General features: G+C 41.2%; 1 protein-coding gene across 5 annotated transcripts in view; it reads right to left on the bottom strand.

Annotated features, from left to right (window-relative positions):
* Positions 1-17,087, bottom strand: part of EXT2 (exostosin glycosyltransferase 2) — a 75,305-nt gene extending 58,218 nt beyond the window's left edge. Inside the window, exons 1-7 of one of the 5 annotated variants that reach the window (XM_088057899.1) lie at positions 14,939-15,006; positions 14,513-14,717; positions 12,849-13,408; positions 12,560-12,649; positions 7,811-7,927; positions 4,244-4,439; positions 791-930 (exon numbers count right to left, since the gene is read on the bottom strand). In XM_088057899.1, the coding sequence (XP_087914025.1) occupies positions 791-930; positions 4,244-4,439; positions 7,811-7,927; positions 12,560-12,649; positions 12,849-13,384 (1,079 nt within the window). In that variant the 5' untranslated portion in view covers positions 13,385-13,408; positions 14,513-14,717; positions 14,939-15,006. Of the gene's footprint in view, positions 1-790; positions 931-4,243; positions 4,440-7,810; positions 7,928-12,559; positions 12,650-12,848; positions 13,409-14,512; positions 14,720-14,928; positions 15,053-15,250; positions 15,310-16,933 lie in introns of those variants that run through there. The other 4 variants (XM_088057903.1, XM_005522408.3, XM_014252095.2 and 1 more) reach the window with 4 other exon arrangements.
* Positions 17,088-21,775: the final 4,688 nt, after the last annotated feature.

Raw genomic sequence — 21,775 nt, 5'->3', positions numbered from 1 at the left:
AATTCTACATTAAAATATGCTGAGTGCTTTTCCAACCAAGCATCTTGTCCTACTTTAATAAGACGTATTCAAAAGACATAAGCAAAAAGAAGCAGTTTTTTTTCAGTGTAACAAAATGCTCTATAGCAGTTCCTTCCCAACAACAGCCAGTCTGCCCACAGATAATGCCAGCAAAGTCTGTAGACTAATCTGTCCAGACAATCAAATAACTACGGAAGGGACAGAGATCCAGAAATCCTGAATTCTCATCTCTGGATTGCCACTGACTTGCTGTCAGCAGAGATTTTTGGAGTAACCAAACAGTAACAGCATATACAGTATATAATTTTTGTACATATTATCCCTATCCCAAGAACATGTAACTGGGCATAATGCTTGGTCACAAAGCAATGATATCTTTCCATCTCAGATAAACTTGAGAATCATGGTGCAATACAGAGAATTAGCCTTTCTGTGATGCAGTATTTAGTATGTATTTTCCTTAAAAGAGCCTGAATGGAGACCAGTCCTTATTGAATTCAAGCACAAGATTATACAGCAAATCTGTTTTCAAAGAAAAAATGACTGGCTACAGGAAAATCAAATGTTCTGTCATATCAGTCTCATTTATTTTCCTCTTCTATTTTTGATACATAATAGATCAAGGGCAATGACAGCGGGCATCTTACTCTGTATTTAATTTCCTGTAAACCCCAGAACACTCAACTTATCCCACAGATTTGATTCAAATCACCAAAGGCAATGAAGTATCTCAGGCAGTGGTTTAATGTACAATGGTGAGGGTACAGACCTCTTCCAGTCCAGAACCTCAGAGAAAGGTAAAATGTAGGAGTCAGCAATGATGACTGGGACACAGCCAGCTTGAAGAACATCACTTAGCACAGCCTGTCCCAGGCGGGCTCCACGAAGAACAATACAGAACGTAGACTCCTGCCAACAAATGGTATCCAACACACAGATGAGGAAAAAATAAAAGGAAATGTTATATTTGCACTGTGTGTGTGTATGTACATATGCATTATGTTTTACTTCCCTTCCCTTCATAAAAAAAAAAGTCAAAAGGAAAACAAATTTGCTCTGTGTAACCAATACATTCTGAATTATTAGATAATTCAAAACCATTTTACAACTTGATCTTCCAGAGGCTAGGAAAAATACTGTAAGTAAAGGAATGAGAAACGGGCTGGTGGGAAAATTCTGTGCTTTATTTTAATTGCCCAGCTTTAGAATGCAGTTGAAGAAACTCAAGGAGAAAAATAAGTTTAAAACATTTCAAAAGTTTGGCACAAGATGAGCAACAATTAAGATAAACTTATTTGAGTATAAACTGTATGAAGCCAACTTAATTTTCTTCTGTTATAAGGCAGTTCAGCTCTATGGATAGCAGGGAAGTAACAGATTTAGTATCTCAAGTAATTTGACATGCTTGGCAGCATTTTCACAGGCAAATTAAGAAATCAGGGGCTAGATAAAGCCCTCATAGGCTTTACAGTTAGATAAATTACAATTACAGAGCTCCAAGTATAAAGCAGTTAGCAGCAGCTCACAAGTAAAACAATATTGGACCAAGTAATCTTTCCTAAGTGCAACAGCATTCAACATGTCCCTTAGTTAACTGAGCAGCAGAATTAAGACTATATTTATTATGGTCTGACAATACCTATGATTTTGTAGGATTAGCAGGTATAATGGATACCAGGATTAGACTTTTACATTATACACCTAAATCTACTAAGAAATACTGATACATATAGAATTTAACACTTAGAGAAAAACGGCAAACAGCACAAATATAAAGCATGAAATAACTGGCTAACATTTGCACTTTGCAGAAGAGGACATTTCCTACAAAAGAACATGAAAAAGAAGGGTATTCATGTGACAGCAATGTTGTACTGTTGAAAAAATAAACCACTCCACCCACAGGTACTATTACAGTCCAAAAAGATATACAATGTAAGAAATCTGAAGGATTCACTTACTCTTCACAGTAACAAAAGACTCAGAACAGGGTTTAGGCTTGGGCAATGCACTTCCAGTGGTAAGTAAAGGATGATTACTTGCCTTGAAAGTATAATCTACAAGGAAGGATTGACTCTATCAATGCTACTTATTCTGAAGGAATGAGGGTAGGAGGAAGGGAGCTTCAAAGAGAAAGGAAATTGTTGCAAAAAAGAGTATAATCCATTTACTCGCGTCCACAACTCACAATACAAAATGCCATGAGTTTAACCTGCAGCAGAGAAGGCCTCTTGACTATGTTGCACTCACACTGTATTTAGGGGTTTTAGTTCTCACTGCCACTGAGGAATCTTGCTACAGATTAAAGATCGCAAAATAAATGCTAGCAGAGTTCAGCTACACAACAGTGAAAAATCCCAAGTCAGTATTATCCCTAAGTTTAAGAAAGAAAAATTATAAAGTTGATACAGGGGTTCCCACAGATAAGAAAACATTTTTCCAGCTTGTGTTCCATGGCCTGAAGAAAAGGAGCCAGAAGGCTCAGCAGGGCAGCAAAACATCAAGATTGAACTAGGAAATACAAGGGGTTTTGCTGTCTTTTCACTTGTTTCCTGATGCAATCACAAGACCTGTGTTCATACCCATAGAGTACCAAAAGCCTTGAAAACCTCCTCCAAAACTGCAAACAGGAAGCATTAACAACCCAGAAGTCCAAGAGTCTGTCTAGTAGGACATCTGTAAAGGCAGTGTTGGAAAGGATGAACTGTGATCCAAGTTCCCCTTCCCCCACTCTTAGACAGGAAGAGAAGAAAAAGACGGGTGTGGGGAATGGAAGGAGCTGAGAGAATGAACATACATTTTAACCATTGACTCACTAGATCACACAGCAGCAGGTGGAAGAGACTAGTAAGGTCTGGGAGAGACAAGAAAGAAAAAAAAAAGCCCAGATGTGGACACACATGCTCATCTGCCTAGATAACCATTTTTCCTGTCTAGACAAAGGTTACTATAAATACATCTCCTCACATCACCACTGTTATCAGCCAGACATTCCAAAGGGAAATGCAGGGGGAAAGTATTTTAACAATCTCGGCATGTGCCAGCTCTCTTCTGAGTTATAAAATCATATATAGCAAAATATAGATATAGATTCCCTAACTGGCTATCCTTTAGCAATTCGGTCTGTATTTAAAGAAATAAAGCAAACAAGTTTTCTTTTTTAATCAAAGTTTAGGACTCATGGTGACCCTTTCCTCCCTCTCCTCCTCCTCCACATGGAATTTTAAACGTATTTCCTACAAAACATAACAGGAGGGGTGGAAACTTTGCCTTTCCTCAGCTCGTTTGTTATTTTGCCATCATTTGCTGAAGTTCAAAGACAGATTATATGCTGGTGGCCACAGACAGAGCACAGTGGCCTATGGAATAACTCACTTCACCACACTGCATGCCAAAGCACCTCTGTTAGTGAATTGCCAAGAGACACAGGGGTCTGAGAACACTATCTAGTTTTATCTTCACTGACATCAAAAGGCCTCTGGAAGTTGGGCCAAGGCCATGAAACACATTTCACCTAGATGTTTTCATAGCTGCATGCTGACAAGCCTTCTAGCTCAGTCTGTCATCTACACAGATAGTTTTGTACAATTTAACTACTAAGCTGCATACAAAAAATGTAATCTAACTCTCCTTAAATGCAACACTCTTTTTTTGTGCCCCAAATATAAGAGCATAAGCTCCTTAAGTTAATTTTAATCTTCTATCCAATTGACAAAGCTATCTTCAGTTCCAAGCTTCATCTAGCAAGGCCTGGACTACCATATCTGAGAAACCAATTTCAAATTCATGCCTGCTGAAAGCCCTTTTGCCAGCTATTTCGGAAGGTGTAGATTCCAACATTCCTCTCCATTTTAGAACTGAGCAACTTTATCTGCCTCCAAAAGTTTTTCCTCCATTTTAGCATCCCACTGCTGCTGAATTTGGCAGTATCTTTGTGCAATTCTTTTAAAGTTTACATGACTTGTGTTACTAAACCACCATGACCAGTTTTATATAATCATAGTCTGCACATAAGTTTGAGTACATAGTTTCTGGGCCTCTCGAAATAAGGATAAACTTAGGATATAAAACTCAAGCTAACATAACAAATTATGCAGTTTTGAAACATATCCAGCATATTAATTAAATACAAGGAAGTACCCAACCACAGCCAAACAGGAACAGAATCAGAGCTACGACAGACACTGCTGGGAATAGAAGCCTGCAGGAGAGACAGTCTTACCTGAAGCACCTGAGGATAATCAAAGACTTGATTCTTGTAGCAGCGTTTGCGAACAGCAGGGACCCCATCTGACAGGTTTGTACATTTGTCCAGGATCAGCACTGATTCCCCATTCTCAGCCTGGAGAGCTTCCAGCTCCAAGCGGTATTCCGGGTGCAGAGCCATTTGAGATGACAGAATGAAATACCTGCGAGGACTGAAAAAACACAGCCAGGTTACCTGACAGCACTGCAAGTTTGCTTCCAAGATGCTCAAAACCACGTTTCCTTCCATTCTGGAAAAGCAGAGCAAGATTAACTAAACATGGACATGCTGCCAAGATCATATTTTGAGACAAGGCTGGAAAGGGTAATGATGAAATATAATTAAGTCTGGGATAGTAAGTGGCTCAACATTATTTACAATTCTGAACAAATCTGTACTTGGTAAGAGTTCTTATTACATTAGAAGAGGCACTTGCATTATAACTGCTATTATAAACTTAAATAAACATTATTTAGCTGCATTTTAAATCAGCCTGCTACTGATGCCAGGATTGTTTGTACTTTTGTTTGGTGTTTGTGTACTAACACAAAGTAGATAGGACTCCAAGTGCTTCTGGTTTCTCCTGCAATATATGTTCTCATGAATTTTAATTGAAAAAAAGACGCTGAACTGACAACTCAGTATGTAGTATTTAGCTTATTTAGTCTTGATATGGTGACAGCAGCAATAGAACAAGCTCATCTTTTTTAAATGTGATTCAGTTCTGTCCCTTGGGGCAACATAGAACTAAGATTTCCAAGGAAAAGTTGAAGGTCCATATGGTGTATGTTATCCCATACACTCTCAACTTCTACCACATTCCAAAACCATGAATATTTAAAATGTGCTGAACGTTTTAAGTACCGAAGTGTTTAAAAACACTAACACCGGAGGTAAACCACACAGGAATGCAAGCTCAAATTAAGTGCTTGCCGCTTAAAAAAGTTATACTAATACTGGAAAATTGCATGTCATATAATTGTTATCTACTTGGGTTTCCTTTTAAAACAGATCAGCTGAAGTCAGACTGCTCCACCACTCCCCAGTGAAAGGAACACACATAGTGAGTGAGTGCCCTCATGCTGCCAAAAGAACACAGGAAGCACGAGGCCTGTACTTAGGATTCCAGTTCTACTCCACGTGATGGTATCTTTAATTTACAGCTCTGAAAACACACAAACATGCACACTTTATGAAGTCAGACCTCTCCTGCTGCTCTTCTCACCTCTTCTACTCATCTTCACGCTGGTCACTTTAGTTGCTCCAATTAACAGATGCATACTATTTTTTTTTTAACATTGTTTCTCACAAGTCCCCAGCTGCTACCAACTTGCTACCAGCAGAAGTGGATTTTAAGCAATTCAACTAAAAAGGCAAGTAAATCAAACTCCCTCAGTTCAGCTCTGTAAGAGGCCTTAAAAAAAGTAAATAATGATACAGATGAGTGATAATAAATGTATATAACCAGCTAAAAAAAAAAAAAGTAGGTTTGTTTGCATATATGTTTGAAACCAAATTTTGCCTTTAAATTGTCGTCACTCTATGACACTCAAAATCTAGCTGATCAAACATTGCTACAAAAGAAAGTATACGCCATCTCCCAAGAAATAACACACTCATGTAGTGTGATGAAAAGGTTTATCCCAAGCCAGCCTGGATTCTGAGCGGTGTGTCCTCGTCCCACCCCTCCTGCACAAAGCAGTCGAGACTGGGTACCCGTCTCACTAGTAACGCTGACTGGCCACTGGATGGCACTCCGGACACCAGGCTGCCCAGCACAATTTAAACAAAAAAAAAGCTGTTTCAAGAAACAAAATCCCCAATACCTTAACTGAACACAACAGCTGTTTCTCTTATCCGACCCAAAATCAGACACAGAGTTTAACTGACTACATGGACATGAACAGTATGACTGCCTCAGTGTTTACATGCTGCAGCCTACCATCACATTCATGCTCTCCAGACAGAAACACAAAGCATGCTTTCACTCTGTTTCATAATGTAGTAACACTTGAGACCTACAAACAATCAGTTGGGATACAACCAGATGCCACTCGCTGGCCTGGTCCAGGGGCATCACAACCAGGGACATAAAGGGTGTGAGCAAAGTAAACCACTGCTGCACAAGTTTGTCCTAATTGACCGCATTATCATACTTGGAACAGCCAAGAGCAACACTAAGAGCACTGGCTGCCCTTACCAGAAAAGGCAACTGAATCCAAACACCAATAACTTTTGTGTCCAACAGAGACTGCACCATTTCAATTAGTTTTCTATTTTGAAAATTCATATTCTCTACAGAACACTCTAAGAAGAAAAGGACCTAAAGCTTCTACATTTGTAAATTTGATCTTCACAATAAGCAGACAGATCATTGATCCCCACTGCCTCTGTCTGCCCATCTTTTAAACCATAACAGAGGTAACACCTTGTTACAGTGAAACTTTTTCAGCTGTGTAATTAGAAGATTTATGAAATATAAAAAGAACAGCCTTCCATAAGCACTTAAAACGTGTCTTCCAGACTTCTACCACCTCTCGTTCTGAAGACATTAACGGATTAGAGAAGCCAGCATTGCCAGGGTAGTTAATTTCAATGGCTAATTACATGCACTGAGAAAACCAGTGCTTTATTTCCCAGCTGTCTTGTTTCAAGGCTCAAGGAAGGGAGGGTTGTGTTGTCTGTGTTTATGTCTTAATCCATTACTTTTAAAAAAGAAACAAATAAAAACAGTATTCTAAGCTCTGAATGTATGTATTCTCATAATCACACATAGAAGTTTTCATCCTTCTTTTTCATGAGCTTAATGACAGGTCAGGTGCAAATGGTGGGTGTTATATCAGGCTGGCCACCTGTCACAGTGGGGCTTCTCAGGACTCCAGCTTAGGCCCTGAGCTCTTCCACATCTTCATAAACAACTTGGACACAGGACTGGAAGGAATATTAAGTAAGTTTGCCAGCAACAAAAAACTGGGGGGAGCTGTTGGCTCCCCTGAAGGCAGAGAAGCTCTTCAGAGAGATCTCAACAAATCAAAGGACTGGGCAATCACTAACATTATGAAGTTTATCAGAGACAAGTCTCAGGTTGTAGCTGGGACAGGGCAAACCTGGATGTATGGGAAGACTGGGAAACAAGGGGCTGGAGAGCAGCCCTGTGGAAAGAGACCTGGGGGTCCTGGTCGATGGCAAGCTGAATATGAGTCAGCAGTGCCTCAGCAGCCAGGAGGGCAAACTGTGTCCTGGGGTGCATCAGGCAGCTGGTCAAAGGTGGGGATTGTCCCACTCTGAGTCCTCTGCACCAGTTTGGAGTTTTGGGCACCACAATATAAGAAAAGTAAAAAGGTATTAGAGGGAGCAGTTAGCAATTGAACCAAGACCACTAGCACTGGAACCATCAGCACTGAAAGCATCATCTATTTTAATAACAAGAGCTATTAATGCCCAAGCTCACTATAAAGTTAGTAGTTATATTTATATTTCCTAATCATCAATACAAAATACGATATTGAATATACTTTTCCCACTTCATGGGAATTACTTTACCCTGGTCCTCTTTCTGGTAGATCTACTTCTCCTGACAATGGGCTGTAAACAGGAATACTGACATCGTAGCCTTGCCGGTAAGTCCAAGTGGAAAAGCCTCCACCAGCCAACAGAGCTCTGGAAAATATAAGAAAGTAAGTTTAAACTGAGAATGTGTAACACTCAAACTCCAGCAAGTCACTGCTTGTCATTACCAGAACAAGAAGCCTCTGAGAGGTAAGCTTTTCCCTCAGCATTTGTCAGTGGCATGTTTTCATGCTGGTTTTAGGTTGACTTTAGTTTTTGTGATCTTGGTTTACTGCTAAATTGGATCTAGTCACCAACAGAGTGCTTACAATTGTGCATCATCAATGAGGAATGGGCTGTTTTTTGCATTAATATAAGGAAATCTAATATATTGCTGTCATTTATGTCAATGATGTCATTGCTCATCAGAGCTATTTGCAAGCTTACATATTCTAAGACAATCTTAATCTGAAGAAGTACATTCTGAATTATTTATACTAGTTAAGATATTCCTTGATGCTTGTACTAAAATTTGGTATAGCACAACTTTCAAACTGTTCAAGACAAGCTATATTTCAGATACAAATCACAGTCCAGTAACAGTATTTTAGCATCTTAAAGTGACTTTGGACTTCTTGGGATGGAAAATAAAGTGAAGTTTTTGCAACTATATTTTCAAAGTTATCATGACAGTGAAATTTATTTCATTTTCATATTACACAAAAATTCTATAAACAGAAAACATGAGAACAAGAAATCTCTATGTCATGACACTAAGTTCCAACAGTAGAGGTTGTTTGGGACACTATATGCTAGAGAGCATGGGAATAATCAATAACTCATTAATTCAATCTTCAACAGGATGACTTGCATTGTGCCTTCTCCTAGAGGGGACAACCTTTTACCACACAGAAGTGCTTTAAGAAACAGAAAAGAATAATTTTTCTGTTGCTATTTTATGTCCAATGACCAGGTGGCAACAGGAACACACCATCCTAGTTCCAAAAGAAGCTCAGATTCAGCTTCTTTTGTGAGACTTGTCAAAAAGCTGATTAAACTTTCAGTCACTCAACAGGAGGGTGTGCTGAACTTCTATTTACTTCTGGGATACTGGTTCTGCTTAAGGTACCATATTTCTCAATTCCAGTTTGTCTCTTTCTCTCTGGGAAGGAGCAGGACACAAATATATTACTAGACAAGGCACTAAAGAAACGATCTTGAGGAGCTGTACCCATTGTTGCAGCTGTTTACAGTGGAAAGCCTTACTGTCACAGTTCAGATCAGAGCAGGCACAAGTCTCATCAGTAAACAGAACACACACAGGAACAAAAAGTCAACATGAGACTGGAAGAGGCACCAACAATCCATTAGCTAATATTCCTGTTTTCAGATATCACTGAATGAAATCCTTGGTAATTTCCACAAATGTTAGACAATAGATTATCATTACACTGAATTATCACCCAAGATTTTTCCCATCAGAACAAAACACTCTGGATGAACACCAGTATGCTGTGCCTGTTCTAATCCCCATCATATGTCCCACAGGATACTTCACTTCATGCTCTGACCTGCAGCACAATTGCTCAGTGTTCAAACACCATTATCACACCTTGCCAATATATGTGTCTCTTCATTCAGAACAAAAACCATGATAGCAAAATTAACTTGAGAACCAGATGATAAACTAAGTACATGCTGAGTTTAGAATTTATGTTCCACATAATTTCTAATTCCTTTCCAATGTCCCCCATCCCCCTGCTTTTGGTGACATGGACAATACTGCTGTGACTAGGTCTCACCATTGAAGCTGCAAGTTCTATGTCTTATCTATATTAATTCAGTTACAAGAAGAGAGAAAAAAAATTGGCTTGGGTGTTACTGTTCTTGCACTTTGTATCTCCCTTCTCTCTTTTTACACCCCTCCCAAACTGGGAAACCAGAACCAGATTGTTTTAATAGGATCCAGTGAAAACACGACAGCACCTCATCAGCCTTGAGAAAGCAGGTGTGTGTCATGCAGACTTTTACCTAAACAAACCCACAGGGAACCAACACCAGTTAAGTAACTCCACTTGGATTTTCATTGTACAGTGCATTAAGAGAGCAGAAATATTAACTCCTAAGGTACTCAAGACAAATAATCTTTAAATTGGGCTGATCAGCAAGGAATGACTGTCCCTGAGCAACTTTTCACCACTTTTCAAATATTGATCCTTCTTTCTCTCCATGAGGTGCTCCAGCTGGCCTGTACTCTAAATGTTTCTGTCCAACTGCCATCTGCAGCAGCTTTCTGCCAAACTTCACAAGTCACTGAACCCAATTCACAGACTGAAACAGAAATAAATAAAAAGTATCTTAGTTCATAAATTCAATTCTACAACACCAGAATAGCTTTGCAAAAGAAATCCTTTCAGCCTCATCATTGTACCAAATCCAACAGCACTAATTAACAGATAATATACAGCTTATCTTTCAAGTTTTATGGCAGGAGATTACATATGTTATGGCAGCTAATACTAGCAACATAACCTTCATGACCACAAGCCAAACTTTGACCTTTGAAATTATGGAATAAAGCACTTTTACACTTTCTTTGGAAATTGGATTTAAAGATTTAATAAACAAACAACCCCTTAGTGAAATACCTTAGCCAAGAACTTTTTGAGATGTAAAATTATTATATAACTGAACTCCCCCCTGTGTATAAGGTCTTACTTTACCTGGATCGATATTCTGCAGCAAATTAATAGAACAAAAGTCTGTTAAACCTCATGATCCACTATAGTTCAACTGTGTATGATCTCTCAGACATGTTGGCTGTAGAAGGCAGGCCACACTCCTGTGCAAACTTCACAAATATTACAAATATTATTACATTTGTGAAATACAAATGATCCTCAAGCTCCCACAAATGCAGTCCTTTTGGAGTTATCATGGTACAGTTCAGACAAGTCATTCAAAACCAACTGAACTCTGACAGCATGCCTTTATTTTGGCCAGCAGCTTCTCACTCCACAATGCCACAAACAACTGTCTTTCACATTTGGTTAACTACCCATTCCTAACACCTTCAGACATTCTCAAATTAAGAAAACACTCTCATGTCACTTGCTTCATTAGACATGAACTAAGAACTCCAAGGGTCTCCAAAATCATACTGAAAGCCTCTCCAGGACTAGGTCCACACTCCCAACTTCTTTCACAAGCCCCTAGTCTTCACACCTGTGACCCATAGAATAGGTTCTGTACATCAAACAGTCAAACTGTTGACTGCCTACAAAAAGGAATTTCCACTTTTTTTCCATCCCAAGCACTGTTATTGTCTCTCTTATGTATTACAGCTGGTGATCATACAGCTGTGGACTAAGTCAGATTGGCAAACTACAACAGCTGAATGCCAAAAGACTTCAGCTTTTTGCTTAAATTATTCAGTTTTCCAAGTTAGCATGACGAATACTTAGGAGAAACACCTACAAAAATAATAGGTTTCCTGCCTGCTAAGCCAAGGCATGCAAGGCCAAATGTAAATGGAGATTTAAGATTTAAAGGTAAAAATAAAAAGTTCTGCAGCATATCTACTACATTAACAAAGTGAATAAATTCACTTCTGTGATAGACTCATGAATCCATAAACATGTAGTCCATTCCATTGTCAAATGAAAATTCTCCTTAAGTACAAATCTAATGCAACAAATGCAAGTATTTACTAACAGATCAACAGACTTGCTTATGAGACTGATGCTTGACTGCCCTCTCCAGGCTAACCTACACATACAACATGCTTCATAGAGAGAAGGAAAAAACTAAAGCCCTACTTCACAGTGATGTAATTACAATGAGCAAATTTGCTCTTTAAACATGTGCATAAAAAAAAAATCTGTTCTGGTACTGGAAGGTGTTTAAATTGTCTTTGCTGCAAAGAAATCAAGACACACTTCATAGATCATTTTAGCAAAGATCCCAATCTCAGGCAAGATTTTATTAACATTTGGCAGAAGAAAGTTAACTTTGACCTTCAAGAAAAACACTGGTTACAATGGACCTAATTCAGCAGAACTAAGCACACAGACTCGCCTAGTAGAAACATCTTAAGTAACAGTATCACCTTCCTCTTAGCCCCATTTTTTTTTTGCCTTACCACCTCCTTTCCTCTTCCAAAACTATCCTGCAAGTAAAAACTGAGCTCAGAATGTATGTCTTTTAATTCCTGGCAAATAATTTTAAAGAACACTTGCCAGAGAATTACTAAGAGCATTTGTCCAATCACTAATATAGTCTAATTGTTAAGATAACAAAACTATTGAAATTCAGCATAGTTTTGTCAAGCAGAGCAGCTGCTTTAAAATGCCCTTGAAGCACCTCACTTCTATTAGAAAGCTGCTGCTTTCTAATCATCTTTAAATTTCCAATTTGCATCAAATGGAACATTCTGTAAAGCATTCATAATCAGTTACACACCAGATCAAGTGTTCAACCTTACAGCAAGTCCAAGAGTTAAAAGCAAACTGTCACCCACACATGCTTTACAGAATTTAGGATGGGGCTAAACTATCAGACTTCAAAAGTAAACACCTCTTCTATACAAGGCTTTACTTTCCTTTTTTGAGAAGCAAGCTAGTCATAGTCTAGCTTTGTAAAGGTTAAGAAGCACATCCTCAGCTGTCAATTGCCCTCCTGAGCTTGCTGCTTCTGCAGTGGCATTTAAACCCAGATCTGTCCATCACACAGCACAACACATACCTATCCCTAGGAACATCTAGGGCAGTGTTATAATCTGGTGGCCCTCCAGGCAGCATATTGAAGAGTAAATGATTTGTGCCTCGATCCCACCTACAGCAAAAGAAGAAACAAACTGCAATTAGAAAGGTATTCTCTGCATATAGACAAGTTCTGTCAAAGAACTAATGCTAAATGCAAATGCAAAAAGGCTAATGCTGGCATTAACTCACTGCATTTTCCCCTCCTGCATTAGCCTTACTTTTTTCACTTTGTGTTCTTTCTGTTCACACACTGAAGTTTCAGCACATACCTGGATAACTGTGCCAAGGCCTGAGCAGTCTCTTTGATACGGAGGGTGTTCTGATTGAGGACATCTATGGATGGCACAAAAAGGCAGGCGCGGTTGACATCGTCAGTGTAGAATTCACTGTCAGAGATGGCCGTCAGCAGCTCATTGTATTCCCTGGAAATGGTGTTGCTCACCAACGTCCCATATTCATCCACATACTTCTTCAGTGAATAGATGTACACTTTGATTTTGTTCTTGGGATTGAAGCCACATCTATAGACATCGAAGCAGGTGTGCATCCTGCAGCTGAGGTCTCCCCGCTCAGGAATGGGGCTATCAGCAGGAAGCTTGACCACAGGCACATCATGGATGCTACGTTTTTCAACGGTCCAGTCACTGGATGATTCAATGGAGTGAGGCCAGAACTGGAACATTCCTGTTGCAATTAGGCCAAGCAGAACTATGGAAAAGAGAGTGATGTAATAGATGCGATGCTTGGTTTTCATCCTCGGGATGAGGGCTGGACCCCGGGTGTTATATTTGGCTGAGGCACACATAATGGAATCTATTATCTCTTATCGCTACAAAATAGAAAGAGAGGCTTTAGGATGAACTCTAGAAGAGATACATGTTATCACAATGCAGAGAAACATACATTCGTTTTCAGGGAGGGGTCTTTGCCCCAGCAGATTGTAGTAGGTTTTCTTCAGATGCCCATGAGTCCCACCAGAAGGCAGGATGCCAATTGGGACTGCCTCTTGGCAAGCACCAACCGAGGCTGATCTGCTGTGCCCGGCTGTAAGGAAGTTATGTGGGCCAATTAACAACCACAAGCCAGAAAAAGACACAGCTTGGGCAGAGAGAGGGAGAGGAAATTTCAGACACTGCAGAAGTGGTGATGCCTCTTCAGTCCCAGTGCACCTACAGCAAAGTGTATTCAGAGGGAATGCTAATGAAAATGCTTATCTACAGGAGAAGAGAAACCACCTGGATACCTGCAAAGGGCTTATAACAGGGCGTCACCCAAAATTTAGGACCGTGATAGTGTTTCTTAGGTAAAGGTGCTTCTAAACTGAATTTCATAGGAGCCCCACCATCCCTGGTTAGAATGATGGTAAACTACTTCTGGCAAGAAAAAGGAATTAATTTGTCATCTTTGTCAATGTGCTTCATGGGGCATAAAAGTGTTCTCTGTGCTGCCATTGCAGCCACATTGAGAAAAGCATTTAAATAGCTCACTATAGCCTGAACTACAGTTGAAATTAAAAACAAACATAATATAAAGTATCACAAACTACTGTCAGCTTTGATATTTTTTACAAGCTCCTACACAAAGAATTGTGGTTCCTCTAGAAGACAATTTACATTAACTACAGACTGAAAAATCAGCAAGCAACAACTTGCTTAGGTTCTCAACTATAACTTTCATAATAAATAAATTCAACCTGAACTCTCCATAATGAGAGCTTTTTAAGAGTAGTAAGCATGTTTTCCAGAAAAAGAATGTGAACAGTATAATTACGTGTTTTTCTTTTGGACAAACAGGATGTTTTCTTGCTTTGTGACCTAGAAAGTCTGACACGTCAACTGTCCAAGTAAACAGCAAATATGAATAAAAGAAGTATCAGTGAACAAAAGAAACATTAATTTCATTATTAATCAAATGGTGTAACAAATTGACTTACGTTTATTTTGTGTTCTTAACAAAAGACTGTTAGGATGGGGTGGCTAATGTATGACTTGACTGCACTTACACACTGTAGGGCTAAAATAATCTCAGATGCTAATTAACATTCCACTTTCAACGGCTCTTCTCATCACTTTACATCCACAATCTGATTTTGGAGGAAGCTTCTAAAATCTCCCGCACAGAGCAACACACGTGTCATGCTGTTATCAGGACAGAAGTCAGAATGCTACATTACTATCAGGTTTACAACTAAAAACTTTCCACATGCTTCCGACTGTTAACCACGTCCTTTACTCCTCCTTCCTGACACAGCACCACAACCAGCTATGTGATGACACGGGTCGCACTCTGCAGCGAGCATCTCACTCGCCAAACCTGTCCAGACCCGAGGCCGGCTGGACGACCCCTCACCGAAAAGCACCTCTCCAGCCGCGGAGACTCTCTCCTCATACAGCACACAATCCGCTCGGGCAACTGCAACACGGGACAAGGGGCACTCGGAGTGCTGCAAGTAACGGGAGCAAGATGCAGCAGACAGAGGCGGCAACACCATTACGGGACGCAAGGGTCGAGGGACGGGACGGGCCGGGACGGGCCGCCTTCCGAGCGACGCGGCGGGCGGGCGGGCCCAAGCCAGCCCGGAACCCGGCCAGCAGGAGCCGGGCCGCCGCAGCTCCTGCTCTCCCGCCCACCCGCCGGGCCCGGGCAGGCCGCCCCCGCCGGCCGCACTCACCTCCGCCCGCAGTCGCCGGGGCCGCCCGGCCGCCCCCCCCCCGCCCCGGCCGCTCCGCGCGGGGCCCGCCCACCCCGCCACCCCCGCCCGGCCCGGCGCGGCCGGTGCGCAGGCGCGGCCGCCGGCCCCGCCGGCCCAGCGCCGCCCCGCGGCGGGAGGGCGGGAGTGCAGGAGTGCAGCGCTGAGGGGAGCGGCTCCCACGGGAGCGGCACGGGGACCGCGGCAGCGTTCGTCTGGGAGTGCGAAACCTGCGCCGAGGAACCACCGCCATCCCGGTCTCCAACACGTTTGCGTTCTAGGCTCGCTTTCCTCCGGTCCGGTGTGCCTTTCCAAAACTGTATTGGGTTTTCTCGTTGACAGAGGACTTTTGAGTCATGTGTCACTTTTTGTTGGACCATGCTACTTCAGTAAGGAAATATCCCAAATCTACACCTTCCCCAAACCTCTCACAAAAGTAACTGGAACTATCTTCTAACGGAAGATAGAGAAGGACAAATTTGTTGTGCAAAACTCCAGCCATGTGGGAATCAGAGACACTGGTTTCATTCCCAAAAATGGGAGCTGACTTGGTCTGTAGGCCAAATAAAACCCAAACCCAAAAAAAACAAAAAAAACAACAAAAAAACAACAAAAAACCCCACAAACCACCCCAAAACCACTCAAGTATGTTAGATTATAGAATGGTTTGAGTTAGAAGAGGCCATCTTAAAGATCATTTACTTCCGACCTCACTTCCATTGCCAGGGACGCATTCCACCAGACCAGTTTGTGAAGCCCCTCCAACCTGGCCTTGAACACTTCCAGAGTTGGTGCATTCCCATCTTCTCTGGGCCACCTGTGCCTCACCACCCTCACAGTGAAGAATTTCTTCCTAATATCTGATCTAACCTCTCTTTCATTTTAAAGCCATTCCCCGTTACCCTATCACTATGTGCCTTTGTAACAAGTTCCTCTCCAGCTTTCTTGTAGGCTGCTCTAAGGACCCTCAGAGCATTCTCTTCTCCGGCTGAACAACCCCAAAATGCTGCAGCTGAGCCATGCACAGGGCAATGGCACAGTGGAGACATTCCAGCAGCAGCAGTGTGGTGTCCCTGCATGTGATACCGTGCTCTTCATCCTTCTCTGCCCTCCGGGCTGAAACCCTGTCTACATTCAGCACCACCGCGGTGGAAACAGGGCTGACTTTGTATCTCTCACTTGTAAACAATTTTCAGCTGTTAGGACTGTAACTGTTTCAACTGTTACCGTTTAATCAAGAAACTTTTCAACAATTACATCCTGCCACAAAAAGTTCTGCTGCAGCCTTTTCAGCCACCTGATCTCTGAGCCATTTCCAGTCCCTCCCCAAGGGATACAATGCAGGCCAGCTCTGCTTCTCATAATCCTTGGTGGTTTAAAAGACTCTTACCATGTTTATCTCATGACAGTGTCAGCTCTTGCTGGCCAGAAATGTATTTTTCCCCTTTTCAATTTTTCTTGTAGCCATTTTTACAGATTTTTATCTCATGTACAATGATGATGTGACGGTGTACTTATTCTATAATGGGTGTTTGTGAAAGGATGAGGGTTTGCACCTATCCCTGCTCTAAGCCTCTGAACTGAATCTCACAGTCACACACGGTGAGTACAGTGTCCTTAAACAGCCTTGAATGTCAGCAATAGATTAGTTCTCTTTCACTTCACCTGCCCTTGGGAAAACTGCTCTCTGCAAAGCCATCCACATGCACGCACAGAGACAGCTCAGCACTCCCACAAAAAAGGCAAAACGTTGTCACTGCAGTGCTTTCTCTTCTTTCTTTCAACTTCTCCTCACACACGTGGCATTGCAGGTGATGTAGCATTCTCCTCAGACTCACTGCCTCCTTCATCTTGTCCGTGACATTCAAACCAACAACAGACAGCACCCACAGAACTTAAAGCATCTTTCTGAACGCCGGTACCGGCTTTTTCCTCAGGTACTGACTTGTTCCTCCTCACAAATACAAATCACCGGGGCTTGTTCGAGCTCATAATGTTTCTGGGCGTAACCCATCAGCTTGCAATTGCTGCAAGCTGCCCCATTCATAAATCAGAGGCAGGAACCCTCCTTCAGGAGGATGTTTGGACCGTGGCTGATTTTTGTGAATTGGAAGGCGCCCCATTCACTTGCTGGGGCTGCTCGAACGAGCACTGGCTCTCTGCGGTCATAGGATTCACCAGTATGAGCAGAGCCTGCATGTGCCTGAGCCAAGGAGAGGGCTTCCCAGCGCTGTCGCCTGACAGGGACACTGGCTGGTCCACGTGCAGCGGCGGGCAGGAGGGGAGGGGGTCACCGAACGCCGCCTGCGCCAGCCAGGGCAGCGCCCGCAGGCGCTTCCTCTGCCTCCCTGCTCTGCCAGCGAGAAGAAAGCGCACCCAGTCAATTGCAGATGAAATATTCACGGAGACTTGATGATCCTTTATCCCTGTAGGAAAATGTGAAAATCACTGCAATTTCATTAAAAGCTAGTATTAAACAAATGCAAGAGGCATCAGCGATTTTATTTCAAAATATAGCAAGAAAAATAGAGGGTGTAGTCTGTCTTGATAGAGATTTCCCTGAAACCACACCAGGGAGCCTGTTTATATTCTAGTGAGGTAGCTAAGCCAGACAAGTCTGCGGCAGAGCATCTATTTTTAGACTCCAGGTTGCCATTTATAGCTTGTGAAAATATTCATCAGCATCTGGATAACCGGCTATCAATTTTTATAAATGCACAGGAAAAATCAGATATTTCACTTCTCTTTGCTCTGCCCTTTTATGTCCTGCCTTATGTGGCTCTTTGGGAGTCATTTGGAATTTGTTTTTTAAGGGCTTTACCATGACACCATACATTTGCCTGCTGTCGCATGCAGCATCCTGCATTTTCTGCTGGGATGATCAGGGTACAGAGGAGAAAATCTTTTGCTAGCTACTGTGTCTCCACATGTAAAGAAGCTGCATGTGAGATTATGGTGCACCTTATGCAGTCAGTGATGGAAGCAGCACATTCTGAAAACACCTTTATAATAAAAGGAGGTAATTTTAAAAGGCAAATATGAAGAGGAAATCTAATGGTTTGAGGACATCTTATCGACCTTATTTTCCACCTATGGCATAGCATAACTAAAAACTCATAGCTCAGTTTATTCTTCTGAAAATTTTGTTATTGGCTACTGCCAATATAAGGTACTGAATGAAATTAAAGAGTTTCTGTTATAAGAGAAAGAAGGATATTGTAACAGCCTGATCCTTGCTTTGGTTCACTGTTCTGGTTTAAGTCTTACAACCAAATGGTACCCTCATTTATATCAGTGAAGTTTTAACTAGTCTGATCAATAGACTATCTAGCAGCCAATTGCATGTTTTTCTCCCTTGATCTAGTCCATCATACATTTCCAATGCTTCTGGTTTGTGATGGATGGCACTGATCAAAAGAGTAATTTAACTTACGTCTGTATCTCTTACTTCCTCTACTGCCTTCCTGAACTGAAAGGAAAAAGAAGTGCAAACACAGAAGGGATGCTGCAATAACTCCCACTGGGGGATATGAGACACGAGGAAATTCAGTTAGGCAAGAGTTCCCTTCAAAGAAACTATTAATCTGGAAGAAAAATGCAGATAGAAACAATCTGTCAGTGTGTTCCCCCCTTCCCTAAAGCTTTCAGCTGTCACGGTCTGCAGAGGCATTAATCTTTAATCAATTGAATGCCTTCTGCAGTGAGGCATCCAGGGAAAGGACAGGTCATAACAAGCATTCGCCTAGAATAACTAAGCAGTCGTGCATGAGCTGTGCCATCAGACCTTGCTGGATAGCAGCAGGGAATAGATGGAGAGCTAAAAATAGCCTTTCCTTGCAGTGTTTTTCCAGACTATTTTTGATTCTTCATTTTGATAAGGTCGACCGGCTATTTGCTAAAAATAACCAATCCTGGCAAACTGAGGACAAAAAGTAGAGTATTTATAACCTCCTCAGACTCTTTAGTACATTTGTTGGCTGCAGATAATCTAGGATCATGTCATCAGTCAGTTGCCAGTGCTTTATGTAAGTCAGTAATAAATAAAGCATTAATTGGAATGGAAAATGAGTCTGTCTTGCCACTCTGATTTTCTCAGATGGAACACATATCGTTTTGTATATAACCCTTGTAGGTTACCTTGCCCTGTTCTTCACAATGTGGTCTGAATTGCTTCAGAAATAACCAAAACAACCTCATGTTAGGTTAGCCAATCTTACAAAAATAGCTGCACGTGTAATTAAAAGTGCAAAAGCAGTTTTGTATGCCTGACACTTCAGATGCAGAAATTTTCAGACGTGTGATTCATACAGCTTCCTCCATGAGAGATTTTTTATCATAGAGCCTCTGTGTGCCACTGTCTCTCTGATGAAATGAAACCACCAATCTGCCAGCAGGGTGAGAGCAACAGAGGGATTCTGTAACCAAGTAACTGGAGGAGGACTGCAGAGAAATCGCCAATATAAATGATAATTTGACCCCAAGGCAGGTTTCAAGAAACTGGGTCATTATGGGGATGGGGGACACAGCAGTCAGCCCAACCGTGTGACCTGTTGGATATTCCAAGGAAGAAATACAATTAAAGGATTAATATTTATTTTTTAAAAAATAAAGTCTATCACAGTACATTTGAGCAACTGCCTTTCTTCAGTTAGGGGGGAAAACTCTTAGGTTATCAGTGAATATTTTCCCTTACAGATATTTTGCTTAGGAATATTAAATTTCTGTAAGGGAAAACTCATCTTCACAGATTATTTCTTTAAGTACACATGATTCTTCATAAATACTCATCTTGAATAGGCTCCACTTATGCTGTCTGCTTAACTGCAATGTAACACAGGTTAATAATGTGGAGATTTACAGATTTTTCCTTCCTACAAACATGAATATATCAAGTGTATGCCTGATTTGTATGTTATGGAAGTTTCTATGACCAGGAGCAGTGCTGCACAGGAAATTCCCACCTCTACACTAAAACTCTTAGCTGATTATTTCTCTGGAGAAGAGAGAATGGGGGAGAGTCCTGCATGATTACAATGAGTACAAGCAATGAAGGCACAGTATTGTACTAATTTTGATGGCATTTCTTATTTTAGATGAAATGCAGCAGCTTTAAAAACATAGATCTGACTGTCTTCATTTGAGGTGCTGCTCTGTTTTCCTATGACTTGACAAACAGATCAAAGGAAATGTGAGGGCAGGGAGAGCATGGGAGAGTTCTTAATCTTTTCTTTATACTTTTTTCTGTAGACATCTGCCACATGGAAAAAGAAAAGGCCATTAATAAGAACTACGAGATACATCAAGTAGAGAAAACATCTAACATGAAGGCAGCAGAAAGAATAAACAATTTGTACAGGTAGAACCTGTGTTTTTCCTCTCAGGGGTATCCTTAGAGCAAATAGGAATTGATTTAGCTTCTATATACATATACACAGGACTTTCTACATGTTTACTACTTCTTGTAAACCACTTAAGGCCATTTACAAAATTTATGGGGTTTGTACAGTCAAAAAAACCCATTGGTTTTTTCCAACAACAGACTCACGACCACATTTCTTTCTTGCCTCGTTTCCAGTTGAATTTTTATTTTCTGTGACCAAGCTAACATTCCTCAGTGGAGAGATCCTCAGGCAGGTGTTAAACTTGAAAAACCCATAGAAAATACTCCATGCAACAAAGTGTGTGTGTGTTCTGTTGAGTTACAGCAAGCTCAGATGTAACTGTGGGCCATACTATATTAGCTGTGAGGATTCTGAAAGCACATTACACTCTCTTTCCTGCAGAGGTGTGCTTTACTGGCTGAATCCACACAGAAACAGTACAATAAACCTGCCTTCTGAGCAGTAAATATATATATGGGCGAAAAATATTATATTAATTGTTACTACTGTATATTCATATACTCCAACTGTAAGAATTAATAGAACAAAAGAAAGTTAGGAGTAATTAATGGGTTCAATATGTTATAGGGATCCCCTAAAATAACACTTTAACTAATGTCGTACCTGGTTCTTGATTTCAAAGAGCTTGCTCCCTAAAACTTTGTTGTTCAGGTTTTCCTTGGGGTACATACATAAGGAGGGGTAAATCAGGAAGTCCATTTGTAATTTGGCTGTACATCTCACCTCCCATTCCATTAAGGAGACCTGTCTTCTGCTATAGCTTGCTTTGTGGACTTTAAAATATTGTCCATGGACAAATGCCAAACTAGTTAGCAAACATTATGTTTATAGCTATCCCTTATACTGATCTTACCAATCACCTCACCAACCTTGGCCTCATCACTGAAGGAGGAACTGGTTACTGCTCACAGCAGTCACAAGCAGCACCATTTTATCTTCAGCCACTGCTCAGACTTTCCTTCTCACTATCCAAGCAGTTCTCTGCCATCACCCCAAAGCAAATTGTGGGTGCATCAATTATTTGTTGCCTATGCTTTGGTAATTTGGTTTATGATGCAGATGTGCTTTTGTCACTCATGCCCATCTGCCAAAATCTATGAGGAGG

This window comes from Pseudopodoces humilis, chromosome 7, assembly GCF_049639895.1.
Source record: "Pseudopodoces humilis isolate 2021_Gansu_Grassland_sample_001 chromosome 7, ASM4963989v1, whole genome shotgun sequence".
NCBI classification, from domain to species: Eukaryota; Metazoa; Chordata; class Aves; order Passeriformes; family Paridae; genus Pseudopodoces; species Pseudopodoces humilis.
Note: the sequence above shows the minus strand (reverse complement) of the source record. Positions and strands in the feature narration are given on the sequence as shown.